Genomic DNA, 20,745 nt, shown 5'->3' on the forward strand with positions numbered 1-20,745 from the left:
AGAAGATGCCATCTTCCACACCAAAATCCTAGAATACTCAAAGAAAGTAAATCACTGTTTGAGAATTGCCAGCCTTTGAAATGACCAGCAGTGTGGCATTGATGGCATCTTAATTTTTAACAATGTAACTCTTTCTCTTCATCAAATGATGTTGTGAAAACTGGATGGCCACATGAAAAGAGGGAAGTTGGGCCCTTACCTTATACCGTATACAGAAATTAATTCAAAATGTATCAAAGACAGTATATTTAAGAACCCAAACTGTAAAACTCTCAGAAGAAAACAGGGACAAATCTTCATGACCTTGGATTTGGCAATGGTTTCCTCAAAAGCACAGGCAGCAATAGAAAAAAAACAGGTAAATTGGATTTCATTAAAATTAAAAAAGTTTTGTGCATCAAGGGTCACTATCATGAGAGTAAAAGATGGCCCACAGAATGAGATAAAATATTTTCAAATTGTATATCTGATAAGGGCTTAATATCCAGAATATATAAAGAACTTCTACAACTCAACAACAAAAAGACAAACACCCAATTAAAAATGGGTGAAAGACTGGAACAGATGTTTCTCCAAAGAAGATACGTAAATGGAAAATAAACACATGAAAAAGATGCTCAGCATCATTAGTCATTATGGAAATGCTAATCCAAAGCACAATGAGATGCCACTTCACACCTACTAGGATGATTGTACTCAAAAAGACGTAAAATAAGTGTTGGCAAGGTTGTGGAGAAATTGAAACCTTTGTACATGGCTTGTGGGAATGTAAAATGGTGCAGCCATTGTGAAAAACAATTTGTTGGTTTCTCAAAAAGTTAAACATAGAATTCCATGTGATCCAGAGATTCAGCTCCTAGGTATATACCCAAAAGAATTGAAAACAAGAACTCAAACAGATATTTGTATGCCAGTGTTCACAGCAACATTATTTACAATAGCCAAAAGGTAGAAACAACTCGAGTGTCCAACAGATGGGTAAACAAAATGTGGTATATCCACACAGTAGAACATTATTGAGCCAAAAAGAGAAATGAAGTTCTTGGGACCAGCCTGGTGGCGTAGCGATTAGGTTCATGCCCTCTGCTCTGGCAGCTTGGGGTTTGCTGGTTCGGATGCCAGGCACAGACCTATACACTGCTTATTAAACCATGCTGTGGCAGGCATCCCGCATATAAAGTAGAGGAAGACGGGCACCGATATTAGCTCAGGGCCAATCTTCCTCAGCAAAAAAAAAAAAAAAAAAAAACACACAAAAACAAAAGAAAGAAAGAAAAAAGAAAAAAGGAGGATTGGTGGCAGATGTTAGCTCAAGGCTAATCTTCCTCAAAAAAAAAAATGAAGTTCCAAGTGGTACTACAACATGGGTGAACCTTGAAAACATGCTAAAATGAAAAAAGCCAGTCGCAAAAAGGACAAATATTGTATGATTCCTCTTGTGTCACATATCAAGAGTAGCCAAATTCATAGGGACAGAAAGTGAATGAGAGGTTACCAGGGGCTTGGGTGACAGGGGAATGGAGATTATTGCTTAATAGGTTCAGAGTTTTTATTTGGGGTGATGAAAAAGTTTTGGAAATAGTGATGATGGTTGTACAACATTGTGAATATAATTAAGGCCACTGAATGGTGCACTTAAAAAATAGTTAAAATGGGAACTTTCATGTTATGTATATTTCACCACAATAAAAAACTTGCAATAAGAAATAATTCTTTCATTCTTCTTTGTTTTTTTGCTACAAAATAAATTCAAGTTACTTTTTCAGAATATGTTCACTCCCAGCAGTTATTTGTTTTGAGAATGTTATAAAAAGAGCTACTCACTGGTTATTTTGGCATGAGACCTTTACATTCCTGGGGGAGCTGCCCTGATATCTTTTTAGCAGCTGCTGTCCTTACTCAGTTGTTCAATTTGTTCCTTTTAATGTTTTTGTATATTTTATATCAGCTTCTGAAAAGTATATCAAATTCCATTATTATCCTTGAGCGGTATACATCTGTCATATCTATAAATAGTGTGCAAAACAAACAGTGGATTGAACCAAAATGCAGCAGTTCGGCTCCAGCTAACTGTATTATAATTAGAGGAATGATGATGTCTGTGACAGGCACATAGCAATCACAGAATAATTACTGGTAATTACCTTCAGGAAAAGTACTTGGCAACAGAAAGAAAAGAATATAGTAAGGAATCTAGATTTAAAGGCACATCATTAGTATTTTCAATGTTTTTTTACTTTATTTTTTCACTACTTTTCTAAGTATATTGCTTAGCCTATTCCATTTAATGACTAAAGTGAATAAATTGTGAGAAAATTGGTTATTACTGATTCATTGAATTTTATACTGCTAAGTTTAAGAATTGTGGACAAAACAAGAATGGATATACTATTTGGAGTCAGCAGCCTAGTTCTGTCTTTCCTGCTTAGTAATTTAGATAAGCTGTTGACCTTCTCCGTGCCTTTGTTTCTTCATCTCTTCTAGCTGTAGTTATTTAATAGGATGATCATGTGGGTCATATTTATGAGGTAATATATTTGAAAATGCTTGATAAACTGTAACACATGATAAAATTTTAGTTTTAGTCTAGAAATTCCTGTAAGAACACATCAAGAAATAGCTTCTTTTGGAAACCTGCCATTAACTCCATGACATGCTGAGATAGAGCATACTGAATCATTGGTATTTACTAGGGCTTTATAATATATTATCAATTTCTGAATATCCAAAAGACCTTGGGGTGACGTGATTCATCAGAGTTGTCACCTCAGCAGTCATGGCTCAAGTGGTTCAAGTCAGTCAGTCAGACTACAGGGTGATAAATTCCATGGTTCCCATGGACCTCAGGCTTCTGCTGTGTATTCATTTATTAAGAATGTAATCTTCTACTGGAGCAACAGTCTAGAAAAGCTGGAGAGAACCTGTCAGGCAAGGCTGGGACTACGTCCTATAACCTAAGTAACCTATAGCTAAATCTGTAAACCCTGGCAATAATTCACAGATCTAAAAGAAATTTCCCCTAAACTGTGATGCCAAAGACTTTTACCTTTCTCTGCTTTTTTCCCTATTTCATCTCCTTTAGTTCTATCTTCTTTATCTTGTTTTCTTTCCTGCTCATTTATTAATCCTTTCTGTATCCAGATCTACAACATATCCAGAATATACGTACGAGGCCAAAGTACAAATGAAAAAATGCCCTATATGTTATTTTAATGACTCTTACTTGTAAAGTGTCATACTGCAAAGTACCATTTGTGTTCTTTAATCATTCCATACATTCTCTCTGAGTGAACTCCCTTTGCTTAAATCCATTTTATATATTGATAACTCCCAAATGTATACCCCCAGCTTAGCCTCTTTCTGGATTTCCACATACCTGATTACCTGTTTGTCATGTCCATTTAGATATCCAACTAGCACCTCAAATTTCAACCTATCCCAAATCCAAACTCCTTCCACTTAAGCTATTTCCCCTGCCAGTATTCCCAATTTCAGTGACGAAGACTATTGTTTACCCCTTTGCCCAAGCCAGAAATCTAGACATCATCCATGATTTCTCTTTCTTCACTCTTTCAGCAAACACTTGATATAAATCAAACTAAAGGAGTATGGGAGAGTCAAGAAAGGTTTTTAGATTATCTTAAGATGTTAATAATAAGCATTTAAATGCTAAGAGGTCGATTCAGTTGAAGGGTAGAAATTGAAGATAAACCAGGATGGGGAGGATTCCTGAGAAGGAAGCAGAAGTGGTTGGGCTCCAGAGCTTGATGGGGTGTGTAGAGTAGAGAAGTACCATTTCTTCCTCTTTGACAAGCAAAGGGAACAGATAAATTGATAGGTTGGGGTGCAGAAAGTTGAAAGGTGCACTTTGGGGAGGTTTCTCCCTCTCCCGCCAATGGTCTCTATTTCTTCTGTGAATTAGGAGGCACGTTTGTCTGCTGGGAGTGACGAAGTTAGAGCTAGGGACTTTTGAAGACGAGGTCTCCAGTTTCTGTGTTAGGGAGTGTGAAAGAACACTAAACAAGGAGTCATAGAAAAACTGACAGGCAATGTTGAGGTTCGCAGTGATGGGGAAAATTGTCCATTTGGGGATAATAGTGGGACAAAGTGACACCCGGGCTAATGTTTTACTGGTTGAATGCAACAGAAGAACAAGGTAGTAAGAATTCTGAATGTTCGGCTAAGAGGATTATCTTATTGCTTCCTTTCCCATTTAGCCTAGACTGCATAGGTTCCAAACCAAAGTGGGAATATTCGAGTGCCTTTATCTTTCCATGTTATCTGTCCTACAAATCCCAAAACTTGTATCAACCCAGCCATCTGCCTTTCCCGTTCATGTACAGAGTCAGCTGAACATTGCTGATGAAAATTATCAATATTACAGGTTAAAGTCACTATAAACTTATAGTTTCAAATTTGAATTGGGTCACTAGTACCCCTGACAACTCTTCAACTTTATCAGTTCACTTTCCTATTCTTTTTTTTTTTTTTTGAGGAAGATTAGCCCTGAGCTAACATCTACTGCCAATCTCCTCTTTTTGCTGAGGAAGACTGGCCCTGAGCTAACATCCATGCCCATCTTCCTCTACTTTATATGTGGGACGCCTGCCACAGCATGGCTTGACAAGTGGTGCGTAGATCTGCACCCAGGGTCCGAACCAGTGAACTCTGGGCCGCTGAAGTGGAATGTGCAAACTTAACTGCTGCACCAATGCCTGGCCCCTCACTTTCCTATTCTTTACTCTCCAGAAGACTGTATAAGCCTCCTATCCATGCCCAACTCTCTCTTGACCATTTCTTTATTTTTAATTTCCTGGACAATTTTAGTTTAGTATGTCTTTAGTAAAAACTATTTATATAGGTTTTAAAAAAATCTTTTTAATTCCAATGTGAGTGTCTCAGTATTTTAGAAACTGAAAACAAGTTAAATTTTTTGATGTACTGATAGGTTTGGACTCCACATATCCTTTTTGTTTTGTTTTGTTTACTTTTTTAAAAACTGCTTTATTAAAAGTAATTGACATACAATAAACTGTACGTGTTTAAAGTGTACAATTTGGTAAGTTTTTAAATAAGTATACACTTCTGAAAACAATCACTACAATCAAAAGAATGAACATGTCTGTCACCTCTGAAAGACTTCCTCGTACCCCTGTACGATTCTTCACTTACTTTCCTTCTCACTCCTTCCTCAAGCAACTGCTGATCTGCTTTTTATCATTGTAGATGTTCGCATTTTCTAGAACTCTATGTGGAATCCTTTTTATTACGCTTTATCTTTGTCTGGCTTCTTCCATTCAGCATAATTATTTTGAGATTCATCCATGTTGCGTATATCAATAGTTCTGAGTAGAATCCCACTTTGTGGAATGCCACATTTGTTTATTCATTCACCTGTCGACGGACCTTTGGGTTATTTCCAGTTTGGGGCTATTACAAAATAAAGTGCTATGAACATTCACGTACAAGTCTTTGTGTGGACATGTGTTCTCATTCCTCCTGAGTAAATACCTAGGAGTGGAATGTTTGTATCATATGATAGATGTGTATGTTTAACTTTTTAAGAAACTGCCAAACTGTTTTCCACAGTGGATGTGCCGTTTTACGTTCTCATCAGTAGTGTTCTTCCATATACTCACCAACGCTTTATATGGTCAGTCTTTTAGTGTTAGCCATGTTCATAGGTGTGTAGTGGTAATTCTTTGTGGCTTTAATTAGCACTTGCCAAATGACTAACGATGTTGAACATTTTTTCATATGCCATTTGTCATCTGTCTATCTTTGGTGAATTGTCTGATCAAACCACTTTCCAATTGCCTGTTTTTAAAAAATGGATTATATTCTTAATATCTGAGTTTTGAGAGTTTGGTATATATTCTAGACACAAGTTCTTTATTAGATATGTTTTTGGCAAGTATTTTTCTCCTGGTCTTTGACTTGTCTTTTCATTCTCTTAGCAATGTTAAAGAGCAAAAGATTCCAAATATGAAGTCCATTTTATCAATTTGTTCTTTTGTGAATTGTTCTTGGTGTCATATTTAAGAAATCTTTGCCTCATACAAGGTCACAAAGATTTCCTCCTGTGTTTTCTTCTAAAATTTTTATAGATTGAGGTCTGAAATCCACTTTGAGTTGATGTTTGTTTAGAGATCAAAGTTCATTTTCATCTTATGGATAGCTATTCTAGCACCGTTTGTTGAAAAGGCTGTTCTTTCTCCACTGCATTGCCTTCAGAGCTTTGTCAAAAATCAGTTAGCTATATAGGTGGGAGTTTATTTTTGGATTCTATTCATCTATTTATCTGTCATTATGCCAATAGTATGCTGTTTTGATTTGTTAGCTTTGTTACAGATCTTGAAATCAAGAGTGTTAGCTCTCCAAATTTATTCTTTCTCAGAATTGTCCTGGTTATCTAGGTCTTTTGCATTTCCATATTAATTTTAGTCACCTCTTCAATTTCTTTAGAAAAGCTGGGATTTTGATTGTGTTGAAATCTGTAGATCAACTTGGGGAGAATTGACATTGTAACATTTTCTTAATACTATTGACATCTTTCAATCCATAAACAAATTATATCTCTCTCTGCATTTATTTAGGTGTTCTTTATAATTTCCCTCAAAAATATGTACAGATCTTTTACATGTTTTGCCAGATTTATCTGTAAATATTTCATATTTTTGATGCTATTACAAATGGTATTTTTTATTTTAGTTTCTGATATTTTCTTGCTGATATATCAAAATAAAATTAATTTTAGTCTATTAATCTTGTATCTACAAGTTGCTAACCTCACTTTTTAGTTGTAGTAGTTTTTTGGTAGCCTCTGTTGAATTTTTTACACAGATGATTGTGTTATCTCTAAGTAAAGACAGTTTTACCTCTTTATTTCCAGTATGGCTGCCATTTATTTAAATTTATTTTATTTAATTAATTCCTTTCTTTTTTGGCCTAATTGCACTCGCTAGAATCTGCAGTCCAGTATTGAAGAAAAGTGATGAAAGTGAACATTCTTGTCTTGTTTCTGATCTTAGGGACAAAGCATTTAGTCTTTCACTGTGAAGTATGATGTTAGCTGTAGGTTTTCCTGTTGGTACCCTTTGTGAGGTCGACAGAGTTCCCTTTTCCTGGTTTGCTGAGAGTTTTTATCAGGATTGGGTGTCAAATTTTGTCAAATACTTTTTCTGCATCTGTTTTCTTTTTTGGCTTGTTAATGTAGTGAACTACGTTGATTGATTTTTAAATATTAAACCTGCCCTGCCTTCCTAGGATAAATCACAGTCCTGGTGTATTATCCTTTTAATATTTTCTTGTATTTGATTTGTTACATGAGAGATATTGCTCTGTAACTTTCCTTCTGGTTTTGGTATCATTGTAATCCTGGCCTCAGAATGAGTTGTGAAGTATTCTTTCCTCTTCAGTTTTTTTGTAAAAGTTTGTGCACAATTGATTGTTTCTTCTTTAAGTGTTTGGTAGAATTTACCAGTATAACCATCTGGGCCTGGAGTTTTCTTTGGGAAGGTTTTAACTACAATTTCAATTTCTTTGACAGATAAAAGGTTCTTCGGATTATTTATTTCTTCTTGAGTGACTTTTGGTAATTTCTGTCTTTCAGAGAATTTGTCCATTTCATCTGATTTTTCTCATTTTGGGGCATAAAGTTGTTCATAATGTTCTCTTATCTTTTTAATGTTTGTAGATCCTATTTCGTTGATTTTTGGCCTAGCTTTTATTATTTGCTTTCTTTTACCTCCTTTGTGTTTAATTTGCTCTTCTTTTTCTCGTTTCTTAAGGTTGATGCCGAAGTCATTGATATGAAACCTTTTTTCTTTTCTAATAGGTTTTGAGCTATTAATTTCCTCCTAAGTAGTGATTTAGTGACTTCCCAAAAATTCTGATATGTTGTGTTTAATTTTCATGTGAGTTTATATTTATTGTCAAATTTGGAAAGTTTTTGGACATTATCTCTTCAAATAGTTTTTCTGTCATGCCTCCGCTTCAGAGACTTCAATTATCTGTATATTAGGCCACTTAGCTCACTGATGCTTTTTTCTTTTTCTATTTTTTAATTCTTTTTTTCTGTTATTTCATTTTGAGTAACTGCTATTGCAATACCTTCAAGTTCACTTATCTTTTCTTATGCCTTATCTAACCTACTGTTAATCCTTCCAGTGTATTTTTTCTCTCTTAACATTATAGTTTTCATCTTTAGAAGTTCAGTTTGGATCTTTCTATAGCTTCCTCGTCTTTACTTACCTTTCTAACATAGGTACCACAATTATAATAAATTCTAATGTTCTTATCTGGTGATTCTACCTTCCGTGTCAGATCTAGGTCAGTTTTGACTGGTTCCTTGTTCTCCTCATTGTGAGCTGTTTGTTCCTGCCTCTTTGCATGCCTCGGAGGCTTGGAGTAGATGGCAGACATTGTGAGTGTTATCTTGATGGATGCTGGGCATTTTTGTATTCCTAGAATCTTCTTGAGCTTTCTTCAGGGATACACTTAAGGTACGGGGAAACTATTTTACCTTTTCCTGTCTTACTTTTGTGATTTGTTAGGTGTATCTGGTGTGTTGCTCAATTCAGAGCTAATTATCCTCCCTACTGAGGCAAGATCTTCCTGAGTACTTAATGCCCCGTGAATTGTGAATTTTTCTAGTCTGACTGATGGGAAGAGGGCTTATTACCAGTAGGCTCTTTGTGAGCACCAGGCAGTGTTCCCTCCAGTCCTTTCATGTGGTTCTTTTCCCGGTCTCAGGTAGTTTCCTCACACGTGTGTGCTGCTCAGTCCTGCTGAATACTCGAGGGGAATCCTTTGCAGATATCCAGGGTTCTCTTTCTGTGCATGTCTCGTCTCTCTGTACCCTGGCCTATGAGCCCTAGCTGCTTTGGTCATTCTGGACTGTTCCTTTATTCCTCCTCCCTGTGCCTCCGCCTGGAAACTTTCCTGAGGCAATAATCTGGGGGCAATTGTAGGACTCGCCTTGTTTGTTTTTGATCCTTCAGAGATCACTGTTCTTTCTTGCCTGATGCTCAGTGTCTTGAAGACCATCATTTCATGTGTTTTGTTCAGTGTTTTTGGTTGTTTCAGGTTGCAGGGTAAACTCAGTCCTTGTTACTCCATCTTGGTCAGAAGCCAGGTCTTTTCCCAAGGTAATTCCTGTTATCTTATTTGGGTTTTTTTCTAGCTATTATGCATTCGTAAAATATCCTCCCCCCGGGGCCGGCTCGGTGGCACGGCAGTTAAGTGTGCACGTTCTGCTTTGGTGGCCCGCAGTTCGTCGGTTTGAATCCCGGGTGCGGACATGGTACCGCTTGGCAAGCCATGCTGTAGTAGGCGTCCCACGTATGAAGTAGAGGAAGATGGGCACGGATATTAGCTCAGGGCCAGTCTTCCTCAGCAGAAAGAGGACAGTTGGCAGCAGATGTTAGCTCAGGGCTAATCTTTCTCAAAAAAAAAAAAAGAAAAATCCTTCCCCATGCTGCCTTATGATTTTTATTTCATAGTTTTTTTCTTTACTAGTTTGAAAATTATATATATAATTCCATCTAACAGTTGCCCTTGAGTTTTACCTTATGCCCTGATTGTTTATATTTTTCTAATGACATCCAGAACTGGTCATGACTGTGTCTTCCCTCTGAACAAGATGAGAACTTGAGCACACTGTCACTGCTCCATTGCCTAATCTCATCATGAACTTATGGTTCAAAGTATTAATTTCTCTGTTCATTATTGCTTCCTGAATATCCCATTCTATTCTCCTAGATTGTCTGTTGATTTTTCTCATTTGCCTTCTGTTTACTTCTTAATACGTTGTATTCTGGGCTCTGCTCTCTGCCACCCCACTAAAAGTTATTTCTTGCATGGCCCAGTGACTGCCCTATAGACTAGTCCATAAAGGACAATGTATTAGTTAGCTATTGCTGAATAACAAACCACTCTAAAACTTAGTGACTTCAAATAATTTATTATTTCACCAAAATCTACAGGTTTACTGAGAGGTTCTTTTGATTTGGCTTGGCTCTGCTCATCTTATGTGGACTTGCTTATGTGTCTGTAGTTAGCTGGCAGGTTGGCTGGAGGCTGGCTGATCTAGCAAGGCCCCATTTGGGAAGACTCAGCTCTGCGCCCTGTGGTCTCTCATCATCTCTCAGGCTATCCCAGGCTTCTTATCATGGCAGCATAACAGGTTCTCATAAAAAGAAGTGAAGTGTGCAAAGCCTCTTGAGGTTTAGACTTGAAACTGGCACACTTTTTACCACATTCAGTTGGACAAAGCAAGATTCAAGGCCAGCGCACTTTTAAGGGATGGGAATTTGTTTCATTTTCTTCACCCAGCTTCTTAAATGTTGATATTCTAGGAATTTCTACTTCTTCCCTTTTCCATTTTTGCCTCACCAACCTTGTCTCTTCTTATTGGATGATCTATGTGCTGTATATTGGTGAGATTCAAATCAGCAATTGACAAACTATGACAGGCTAGCCTATGGCTTGTTTTTGTATGTTCTATGAGTTTAAAATGTTTTTTACATTTTTAAAGGATTGTGTAAACAATCGTCATCACCAGCAACAATAGCAAAAGAGCGGACCATGCAACAGAGCTATATGTTGTCTGGCCCTTTACAGAAAAAATTGCCCCCCAGCCCTGATGTAAGTCAGTATTTCATTACTGATTTTTCTTGGCTTTATACTTATATCCCCACAGGTACAGGATATTTGTTCCTGAGTATTTTGTAGGTACCTTCAACTCATTATGTACAACACTAAGCGTATTATCTCTTTAAAATTTACTCCTCTTCATGATTTATTTCACCCACGCTGTACATAGTGTGGCTCGTGTCGGAAACCTGACAGTCTGACCAGCTTCCAGGGCTGTTGTTTCCTACCTTCTTAGCAGCTCTAAAATCTGTTCCTTCATTTCTTCTTCCCTTCAATTAAGTTAGGCCTTCAATTATCTCTGTTAGTTCAGTATCACCCCTTTCCAGTTCATCCTCCACAATGCTCTTTGTATGATCTAATCATTTTATTCCTGCATTTAAAATTTATTTGATGTATTGGGACTGAGAAATGTCTGTTAAACCGTAGAACACCATTTTGGTTTGGTTGTGTGCTGTACACCAAAGCCAGAATGTAGGGGGTTAAGGAGCAAGTAGATTATGAGAAAGAAGCAGCAGTAAGTTTAAACTCTTTTTAAAGAGAGGAGAGGAATGGAATTGGGTATTGGGATATTTTTACAAAATACATTCTTACTACAGTCAACTGAGAAGCTTGAAATATTTCATCTGGGCTCTAGGCACAAAGATGTGTTTATAGAAGATTAAAAAACTCCAAAGGGAAAATCTTAATATCAAGATTTTTATGCATTTTCCTGATAATCCACATTAATGAGATATTGTAAGTTTTTTAAATTATGTTTTCAATGAATATTTCGTGTAAACAATTGAATATTCTACAATTATAGACTTAGTACTGGGGAAATTAGGAAAGTGTTTAAAAATATATACATGGAAATTTTATTAAAACTTGTAAGGATGAGTACTTCAGGCATTTCATGCATTCATTCTGCAAATGTTTTTTGTGGACCTTTTAAGTATTAGGTATTATTCTAGGTATTATTACTTACCTCATAATCCATTATTTGTTTCCCTAAACTGAAAAAGAGTGAGAGGCTATGAAAATGGATTCATTTTTTTTTATAGGTCCTTCAGTTACAAAAAGAAAAAGTACCTTAAAGACAAGTTGTTATAATTGTGAAATGCTATTTATACCTGAAAATGGAAATTAAGCCATTCGTTTAATAATTGCTTAATGAGCACACATTACCAAAAGTGAGAATTGTGCTAGGTGCCATAGGGTGTCTAAAGAAGCCTAAACTATAATGAGTGTCTGTTGTCAAGTTGCTCATAGTTTGGCACACAGTCTAATTTCCTTTAAGATAATTGAAACTTCTCAGTATATTAAACAAGACTGTTTTTAGATTCATTATCTAATGTTTTTCTGATTTATCAGTTTTCAAATAAGCATATTGAAATTTTCTATATTTGCAATTTTTCAATGTAATTTTATCAATTTTGGCTTTATTGTCGGTGTCGCAATCCAATGTACACATCAGGATAGATGTGTAGAGGGCTGATGGCCACTGTGAGTTTATTATAACCAGCGTTTCAGTATATACATAGCTTACATCTGTTAAACATACACAGGTGTTCTGGATGAAGTAATTAGCAAATGCCAAGAATTCTTAGTGATTTCTCAAGGAGCCCTCCCTTGGCCTCTGTTTTGATATTATCATGTTATTGCTGTGCTCGTATACTTTCTCTTGGAGCATGCAAGGCCTCCTAGGCAACACCTCCTGCTCCCGATATCGTGTCTCCGTCTGTGCCCCCGGGCGGCCGATGCCTGTCTTAGGTTGCCTCCCCCTGGAGGTCTTACCCGTCATTGGCTAACCGGCCTTCTCACCTCCGGGTCACAGTTTGTTGGCAAGCTTTTTCCAGTGATTATTAACCCTTCCTATGTCAGGGGCGGTTAAATTTATATATTTACTTTTTCTCTTAGCACACTTTTTTTTCCCTAAAGATTGGCACCTGAGCTAACAACCGTTGCCAATCTTTTTTTTTTTTTCCTGCTTTTTTTCTCCTCAAAACCCCCCAGTATATAGTTGTATATTTTAGTTGTGGGTCCGTCTAGTTGCGGCGTGTGGGACGCCGTCTCAACGTAGCCTGACGAGCGGTGCCATGTCCGTGCCTAGGATCCGAACTGGTGAAACCCTGTGTTCATTGGTTCGATCCTGGGTGCAGACATGGCACCGCTTGGCAAACCATGCTGTGGTAGGTGTCACACATATAAAACAGAGGAAGATGGGCATGGATGTTAGCTCAGGGCCAGTCTTCCTCAGCAAAAAGAAGATTGGTGACAGATGTTAGCTCAGGGCTAATATTCCTCAAAAGAACAAAAAGAAAGCATCCAGTCAGAATTCCTACTCAGGAGAGAGACCTAGTGACAAATAGGTCTACTCAGTGGAGGAATACCTGCTGTTCAGTGGAGGAAACAGAAGAACTTCACTTCACTCCTAAACATAGTGAAGTAGATAATGGCTGATTGACACAATGGGATATCGTACAGCAATGCATGTAAATGATATACTGCTATATACAGATATACAGCTATATACAACAACATGGTTGAATCTCACAAAGTGTTGAGCTGTAGAAGCCAGACACAAGAGAATAAATGGTGCTGTTTGTTAAGCATACCAATAGAGTTGAGAGAAGGTATTAGATGATGACCATATAAAAAAATCAAAGTGATAACCCCCCAAAAATCAAGAAGTTGGTTACCTTTTGGGGGGTGGGAATTGTGATTGATAAGGGATGCATGATTGCTTTTGGGGTATTGGCATTATTGAGCGGAGATAATGCACGTGTTCTCTATAATGAACATTCTATTTATGTGTTATGTACTTTTTATATGCATGTTAAATTTCACAGTAAAAACTATTTGAAGTCAAAAAGGGAATCCCAGGGGAAAATGAGGCAGTTCTATAACTAAACATTGTTAATCCTCTCTTTTATTCAAAGCACTCTGAGAAGATAATATATGCATAAAATAGGAATAGAATACTATGAAAAATAAGCAATTAGAGAAAAGAAAAGAGCTCAGAGATTAAAAGTATAATTGCTGACATTAAAACTTCAGTGAAAGGACCAAAAGATAAGGTTGATTTTTAAAAAACTCCCAGTATATAGAGAAAGAAGACTAAGAGAGTAGCAATTCAGACAAAAGAGTAATAGAGAATCAATCCACGAGGTCCAATTTCCAACTAGTAAGAGCTTCAGAAGAGAGAACCAAGCAAGTGAAGTGGAGAAAATAATCAAAGAAATGACAAAAGAGGATTTTCCCAGAGTGGAAAGATGCTAATCTTTAGTTTGAAAAGTGCCCAGGACAATGAATGTAGGAAAAAATTTAACCAATGTGGAAATGAAGATTCTAAAGCTAAGGAAGGCAAGTCAAGTGTAAGGAAGGGGGATTGAGAACACACAGAGCCTATAAAATAACATCAGACTTCTCACCATCATACTTGATGGTACAAGACACTGGAGCACCACCTTCGAGAAGCTCTGAGGGAAAATGAGTTCCAACTTTGAATTTGATACCTAGACGAAATGAAATTAAGAGGAAGAGCATAATAAAGACATGTCAGACAACACAGTTTCATCCCACCTACTCTTTCTTGGGAAATTATATGAGAATTATGATTCAGTGAAACTGTGTAAACTAAGACCTAGGATTGAGGAAATAGTGTAATTCAGGGAAGCAAGAAAAGAGAAGCCTCAGGATGATAGCCGTACGGTGTGTTTAGACTGTAGAGACTGGAAGGCTGGTCTCCAGGAGAATAAGAGGGGCAGGGCTGACTCAGTGACTGAGAGACTGGGAAACAATACAAATGATGAAAGAAAAAGAGGAGAGACAATAGAAGAGCAACTAGAAAATCTAGGGGAAAACTAAAAGCTATAGAAGAAAGTCATGGTTAAAATATGAGGACAACTAAAATACAGCGTAATTTTAAGCAGTTGATGAAATCTAAGAAAAGCTCTGAGCAGCTGGTAGGATAGTAATGGGATCATTTACTGAATGAGTCAGGACATTTTGACATTACCACAAAACTGGAGTAGCAGTATTGATGGGATATTTTGATACAGCTGTTTTAAAATAGTAGCTCTCCAAGTATAAAATTACTACTTTCTTGTTCATTACCAAATAATGTGCCCCAAAGGCATCCTTAATCCTTACTCTGTCCCAAATGTCCATTAATGAGGAATTTTCCATGTCTACTCCATTTTGTTTATTTTACAAGTATGTTTTATCTTCTACAGTTTTTTTAGTTATAAAATGTTTAAATCTGTTAGAATTAATTTAGCATCTAAGTGTAATTTATCCTTTAAACCCATCATCATATGTTACCATCATTTGAAGTTCTTAAATGTAAGTATGAGGAGTATTGAAAGCTGTTAGAAGTTTAATGGTGATTTTCTTCTGCAGTCTGAAGCCTAGAATAGGGGGTCATATTGTAACTGTCTTAATTCCTCTAAGTGTCTTTTCTAATACCCACTCACTTAATGTTAGCGATTCAGGAATTCTACAGAAAGCAGAGGTGTCCTTCTTCTAGATATTTGGATGGAAAGTGAAAGAGAAGATTGTTAAGCTAACAAATCATAGTTAAAAGTAAACTGCCATTTTATATGAATGGCTATTTTATACGAACTGGGCAAAACAAATCTGTGGTGAGAGAGGTCAGAAAAATAGTTATCTTTGGAGTTGGGTATTGATTGTGAGGGCCACATGGGGAAGACTTTTGGGATGCTAGAAACGCTCTATATTTTATCCTGGTGGTGGTTTTGTGGGTGTATACATATGTAAACGTTCATCGAAATGCACATTTATGATTAAAGAAAAAAAGTGAGAAGTAAGAGCATTTGAGATGCAGCCTATTTAAGGTACAAATGAACTATTAGTGTATCAGCGGACATATTGCTTAAAGTGAATGATGGCGCTTTTCTCCCGTTTGTTCCTTTCTACATCAAAAGATGACTTAACTACGTGTTACCTGTATTCCAATAATACATAAGCATATAAAATAAAAATTGAAGGACTCCTTCCTTAGAGCTAATCACTGTTGACAGTTGTCTTTTCATACGTTTTGTATGTGTCCAGCAACATTCTTTAAAACGGATGAATTTTCAGTAGTATCAAACTACATTGTTCTGAAACTTGCTGTTTTCCTCCCCTCTTAACAGCGTATAATAAGATCTCCTCCAATATCAGATTACAGATTCACCTGATTCTCTTTAATGAGTGCATGATCCACAATAGTTTGTTTATGCTGTAATTTATGTAGCCACTTCCCCAGATGTTTGATGTTATTTTATTTTTTTACTAATGGAAATAGTGCTGGGATGAACTTTTTTCTTTTGCATCTATATTTGTGTATTTGTGCAAGTATTGTTACAAGATAATTCCAGAACTAGAAAACCTAGGTTAAATTTTGATGGTTACAACAAAATTGCCTTCCAATCCCAGCAACTGTGAACCTTATCAACACTGGATGTTATCAGTCTTTTAAAATGTTTGCCAATTAAGTAGACAAAAATGGAATCTCATTATTTTAATTTGCTTTTCTCTGATCACTAGTGAAGTCAAGCTTCTTCTCTTATGTGTTAACTGTTAGTTTTGTGTTTCTTTTTTTGTCAATTGCTTGTGTGTGCCCTATGTCAATTTTCCTATTTAGTTATCAGAGTTCTTTGTGTAGGGCATTAACCCTTATTTCTGTTATGTATGTTGCAAATATCTTCTCCCATTCTATTTCTTGTCTTATTCATTTATGGCAGCTTGTACCATATGGCGCTATAAATCTTTTCCTTTATGGCTTCTTCATTTTTGTGTTTTACTTAAGAAGATCATCTGCTTAGGAAGAGAGACATTTTCTTGTACTTATAGTTTTGTGTTTTACTTTTAGATTAAATTAACCCACCACAAATTTATTTTTGTGAGCTAAAGATACAAATATTAATATATGTTTTCCCCCACATAGCCAGTTGTTCCCATAAGCCACTAAATAGTCCATCCTTTCTTCACTAACTTGAAAAAGCAATGATAGTACTATATGAATGATTGAGGGGTTGTAAAAAATGTGATATTTTTCTGTTCATGCAGGGAGTGAGTTTTGAAACAAAGTTCAAAGATGTAGGGCAGGGTTTATAGAAAGTCAGGGATAAAAAAGTAAGATCGCCTTGGGAGTTTTTTCTTTGTAGATTTAATTTACTTTCTATGGCACAAAAATCACCATTAGCCATCCTATAAAAAAATGAGCTAGTTTTGGTTAACATTAGATTTAAAGCAAACCTCTTATATTTAATCTTATAGCCATTATAATTATTGTAATTATGATAGTTACAGCCATTAATATATGAAAGATAGTTATTTTCAATTCTAGAAAAGTTTGGTTGTGTGACAGTGTACAAACTATGTGACTGAAGAAAAAACCACTAACTATGTGAAATATCACATCCAACAGAAAAAAATTTTCTAGAAAATTTGATACACATATAGAGGAGAGTGATTATGGTCTACTCTTACTGGATTAAATTTAGAGTATGTTGGCAATAGGGCTATGAATATAATTTTTAAATTATTGACCTATAATATAGTTACTATAATTGAAAAACATTATTTAATTGTCTTCTGTCTTCCCTTCCTCCATCTCCATCCTTCTCTTTTCTCTTTTGTTACAGATCATACATCAGTTGGAGGGCTGGGAGACAGTTTTTATGAATACTTACTAAAAGCGTGGTTGATGTCAGATAAAACAGACCATGAGGCGAGAAAAATGTATGATGATGCTATTGAGGTAATTACTGTCAGAACATTTACCTACTTAACATGTTGACTACTCATATTTGATAGTGACTGATGAACATCTTGTACACATTTTATTATATGCATTCACTGTAGAGTTTGTTAGTATTTTAAGATAATTTTCCTTTATTGTGGCATTTTAAAGAAATTGTTGAGAGAATTTCGTGTAGCATATTTATATGTGAAAATTTATTTGAATTACTTTTAGTTGTCTACAGGGACTGGAAAACTTCTGACTTCACGTACATTTCCATCAACATTTCTTCATTCAAATGACCCATTGAACCTACACGTTGAGAGCGTTATTGGTAAATAGTAAGGGCAAAACACTTGTATAGTACTTTTCACATGCCAGGCACTGTACTAACCCTTTTACAAACATGAAATATTTTAATCTTTACTCCCATTTTACACATGAGGACCTTAAGGCACAGAGAGGTTAAGTAACTTACTGCAGGTCGCAGAGCTAGTAAGTGGTGGAGCCTGGAACTGAACAGTCTAGCTCCAGAGTCTATGCTCTTCACCACTGTACTATATTGTTTCATATTTATATAATCTCATACCATGATACTGTGACTGTTTAAAATTGGAACAAGTTTCATTCTTGGAAACAGTTAACATGCAATATTTCCAAGCAAAAACTGTGAAATAGAAGAGCGTATTAAGCACTTAATAAGTTATTTGCTTTCCGTTCCAGTATAAACTCATATCCCTTTAAGGATTTTAATCCCTTTAATGGTCATATATTTTGTGTATAACAGCACTGTTCTGACTGTAGTCAATGATCAGTATTCAGAGTTAGAATTGTTGTTTTGTCTTTAAATTAAACCAAGGATCTTAGTACTCATTTTATGTCCTTACTTTTTAGTGAACTAGCTTCCTTTAGTTGTTTACAAAAATGCACAGGAGTTGAACTGAAATGTGGCATATAGTGCTTTGCACATTATAGGCATTTGATAAATGTTTTTTGAAGGATCGTGTTGACTAAGAAATTGAACTAAGTTGATATGTAATCAGGAATGTGCATTTTAATACGTGACTTATAAAATTCTTTATAAAGTCTTACATTTTGAAAAGTTGGGAGAGTTTTATTCTCTGTTATTAAACTTTAAACCTAGAAATTTTTATGATCCAAGAAAAGTCATTATCTAAGAAAAATGTAATATTCTTAGAATCGTAGTGTTGAAAATAGCCCTCAGTCATTCCCACTTAGTCAACCCAAGACGGGTTGTTTGTCCTTGAAGGCAGACTAATTTGTTTATCGTTGTTTTAGCACCTAGCACAATAGCTGATATAATAGATTTTCAATAAGTATTTGATAAATGAATGTATTTAATGTTTTTATTTTTGAGAAAGCATGACGTGTCGTATACCATGTAATCATTTTTTCTCATGTTTGCTGCTTCCTTGTAATCTAAAGCTGTTTTTTATTTTACTTTGCTTAATTCTTTCTAAAGGAAAAAGAACATTATTTTATATTTGTCATGGCTTTTTTAATCATATATACTTTGAAAGGCATGATACCTGTTTTCAAAGTTACTCATAAATTAAAATTATTTCCGTAAATCATCTGCTATATGTGTACTAAAAATCTTTCTATACTTGTTTTCTATGTCCTGTTTTTATTAGTTAAATCTAAAGTGGGCACCTGCTAAGTGTTTTTAAATGACCAGTTGGCCAACTTTCATTTTGAGACATGTATGCAGTTTTTTCAATGTTAATTATCGTTGATAACTATTAATTCTGTTAGGAGACAGTATATACAAATTATAAAATATGTGACATATGGAATGCACGGAAGAGATATAAATGATTACTTATTTTAAGATCTATTCTAATTTGAGATAAATCATTTTTTAAATTTACCTTTATGAGCTCATCTATTTAAATTATTCCATCCTCATCTTGCCCTCCTCTACGCTTACAGGTGCCCATATCCCTGGTTCCTACTTCTTAGCTTTCTTTTAAAAAATTATGCACAGTTATAAGTTTCATACTCAGATCAAGTTTGTACTTAGTCTTTAATTTTTAAAATAGTGAAGAAAAAATATACCTATTAAAGGTCCTTTTAGAGCAAGAAAGTAATGCCAGTCTTTGAGAAGATTTGTTTAATACTTTTAATAGAAGAGCAATAATATTACTCTTAACTGCCATTCAACAGTTTGGCATTTTATGTAAGATGAACTCTTAGACATTTGTCATAGTTTTAGAAAGAGAAGAGAGCTGAACAAGAAATTTCAGGAGTCTATAAAAGAATTACTGGTAAAAGTCCTGTCTTTACCTACCTTTTATTTTAATCCTAGTAGGTTTGTGGGGATATGTTTGGATATCTTTTAATTATAACATAGTAAGATTTTTGTTACAATGAATAGAAATAACGAAATGACAAAACTGTTATACAAAGGTTTAGAATCTAAACTAAGGCTATCGTTCTTTAAGCATTTATTGAGTGCCTTAAATGTGGAAAACATGCTAGATACCATGAGGTCTGCAAAGATGAAAAAACATTGTCTCTGTACTCAGAAAACTAATCTTTTCATTTGTGCTTCAGAGTAATATGGTTAAAAGAAAACAACAACAATAAAAACTTATAATCCACTGGTGGTCCCTTATCATTTTGCTTATCAACCATACCTCATTCACCTAACAGGCCAGATGCAATTATCTCAGAGTACCATTTATTTATAAAATGGCTCATTAATTAAACATTTACTGAGTATATGCTACACTTACAGGTTTTGTGGAGTATAAGATGATGAAGACATAGTCCTTATAGTTCTATAAAACAAACATTATTATTATAAAGAATATAGAATAAATTTTTCTAAAACTCGTATTGAGCTTGTCGGAGAACGACCCACGATAAAAATGTGGCTTAATTCTTATTCCTTTTTTTGTCAGAAAAGCATAGTCTCTAATCATATATAATAATTCTACCAGAGAGAATTGAATTAATGCAATTTCTTATACTTTTCCGTAGAAGTACCTAAGGAGAATTCACCTATAGCCCCTCTCAGCAAAGTCTGAGAACATAGTCCAAAGGAACAAAACTCTTAAAAATCTCATTCTTACAATTGAGTGTGATTATTGAACTCTACTTCATGTTATATTCAAGTTTAATATAAAATATTTCTCTTAACCATCCTCACATCTTATGGGTAAAATCGACACTCGAGGAGGATGGACTGTGTTTATCAGGTGGCCTCTCTTAACCATGGCACAACATCAAAAACAAATGCCTAAGTTTGCAAAGTAAGGGACTATGGAGTTAAGTTTGAACTTTCAGCTAGTTTGGTAAGCTTTATCACATATAAGATGTCTCCCCTAATGGTGCCT

General features: G+C 35.4%; 1 protein-coding gene across 4 annotated transcripts in view; it reads left to right on the forward strand.

Annotated features, from left to right (window-relative positions):
• The window catches only part of MAN1A2 (mannosidase alpha class 1A member 2), a 196,087-nt gene that overhangs the window by 121,326 nt on the left and 54,016 nt on the right, over positions 1-20,745 (forward strand). For all 4 annotated transcript variants that reach the window (XM_044749479.2, XM_014848270.3, XM_070487132.1 and 1 more), the window contains exon 9: positions 17,286-17,401. In XM_044749479.2, coding sequence (XP_044605414.1) covers positions 17,286-17,401 — 116 coding nt within the window. The remainder of the gene's footprint in view (positions 1-17,285; positions 17,402-20,745) is intronic.

This window comes from Equus asinus, chromosome 16 (assembly GCF_041296235.1).
Source record: "Equus asinus isolate D_3611 breed Donkey chromosome 16, EquAss-T2T_v2, whole genome shotgun sequence".
Taxonomy (NCBI): domain Eukaryota; kingdom Metazoa; phylum Chordata; class Mammalia; order Perissodactyla; family Equidae; genus Equus; species Equus asinus.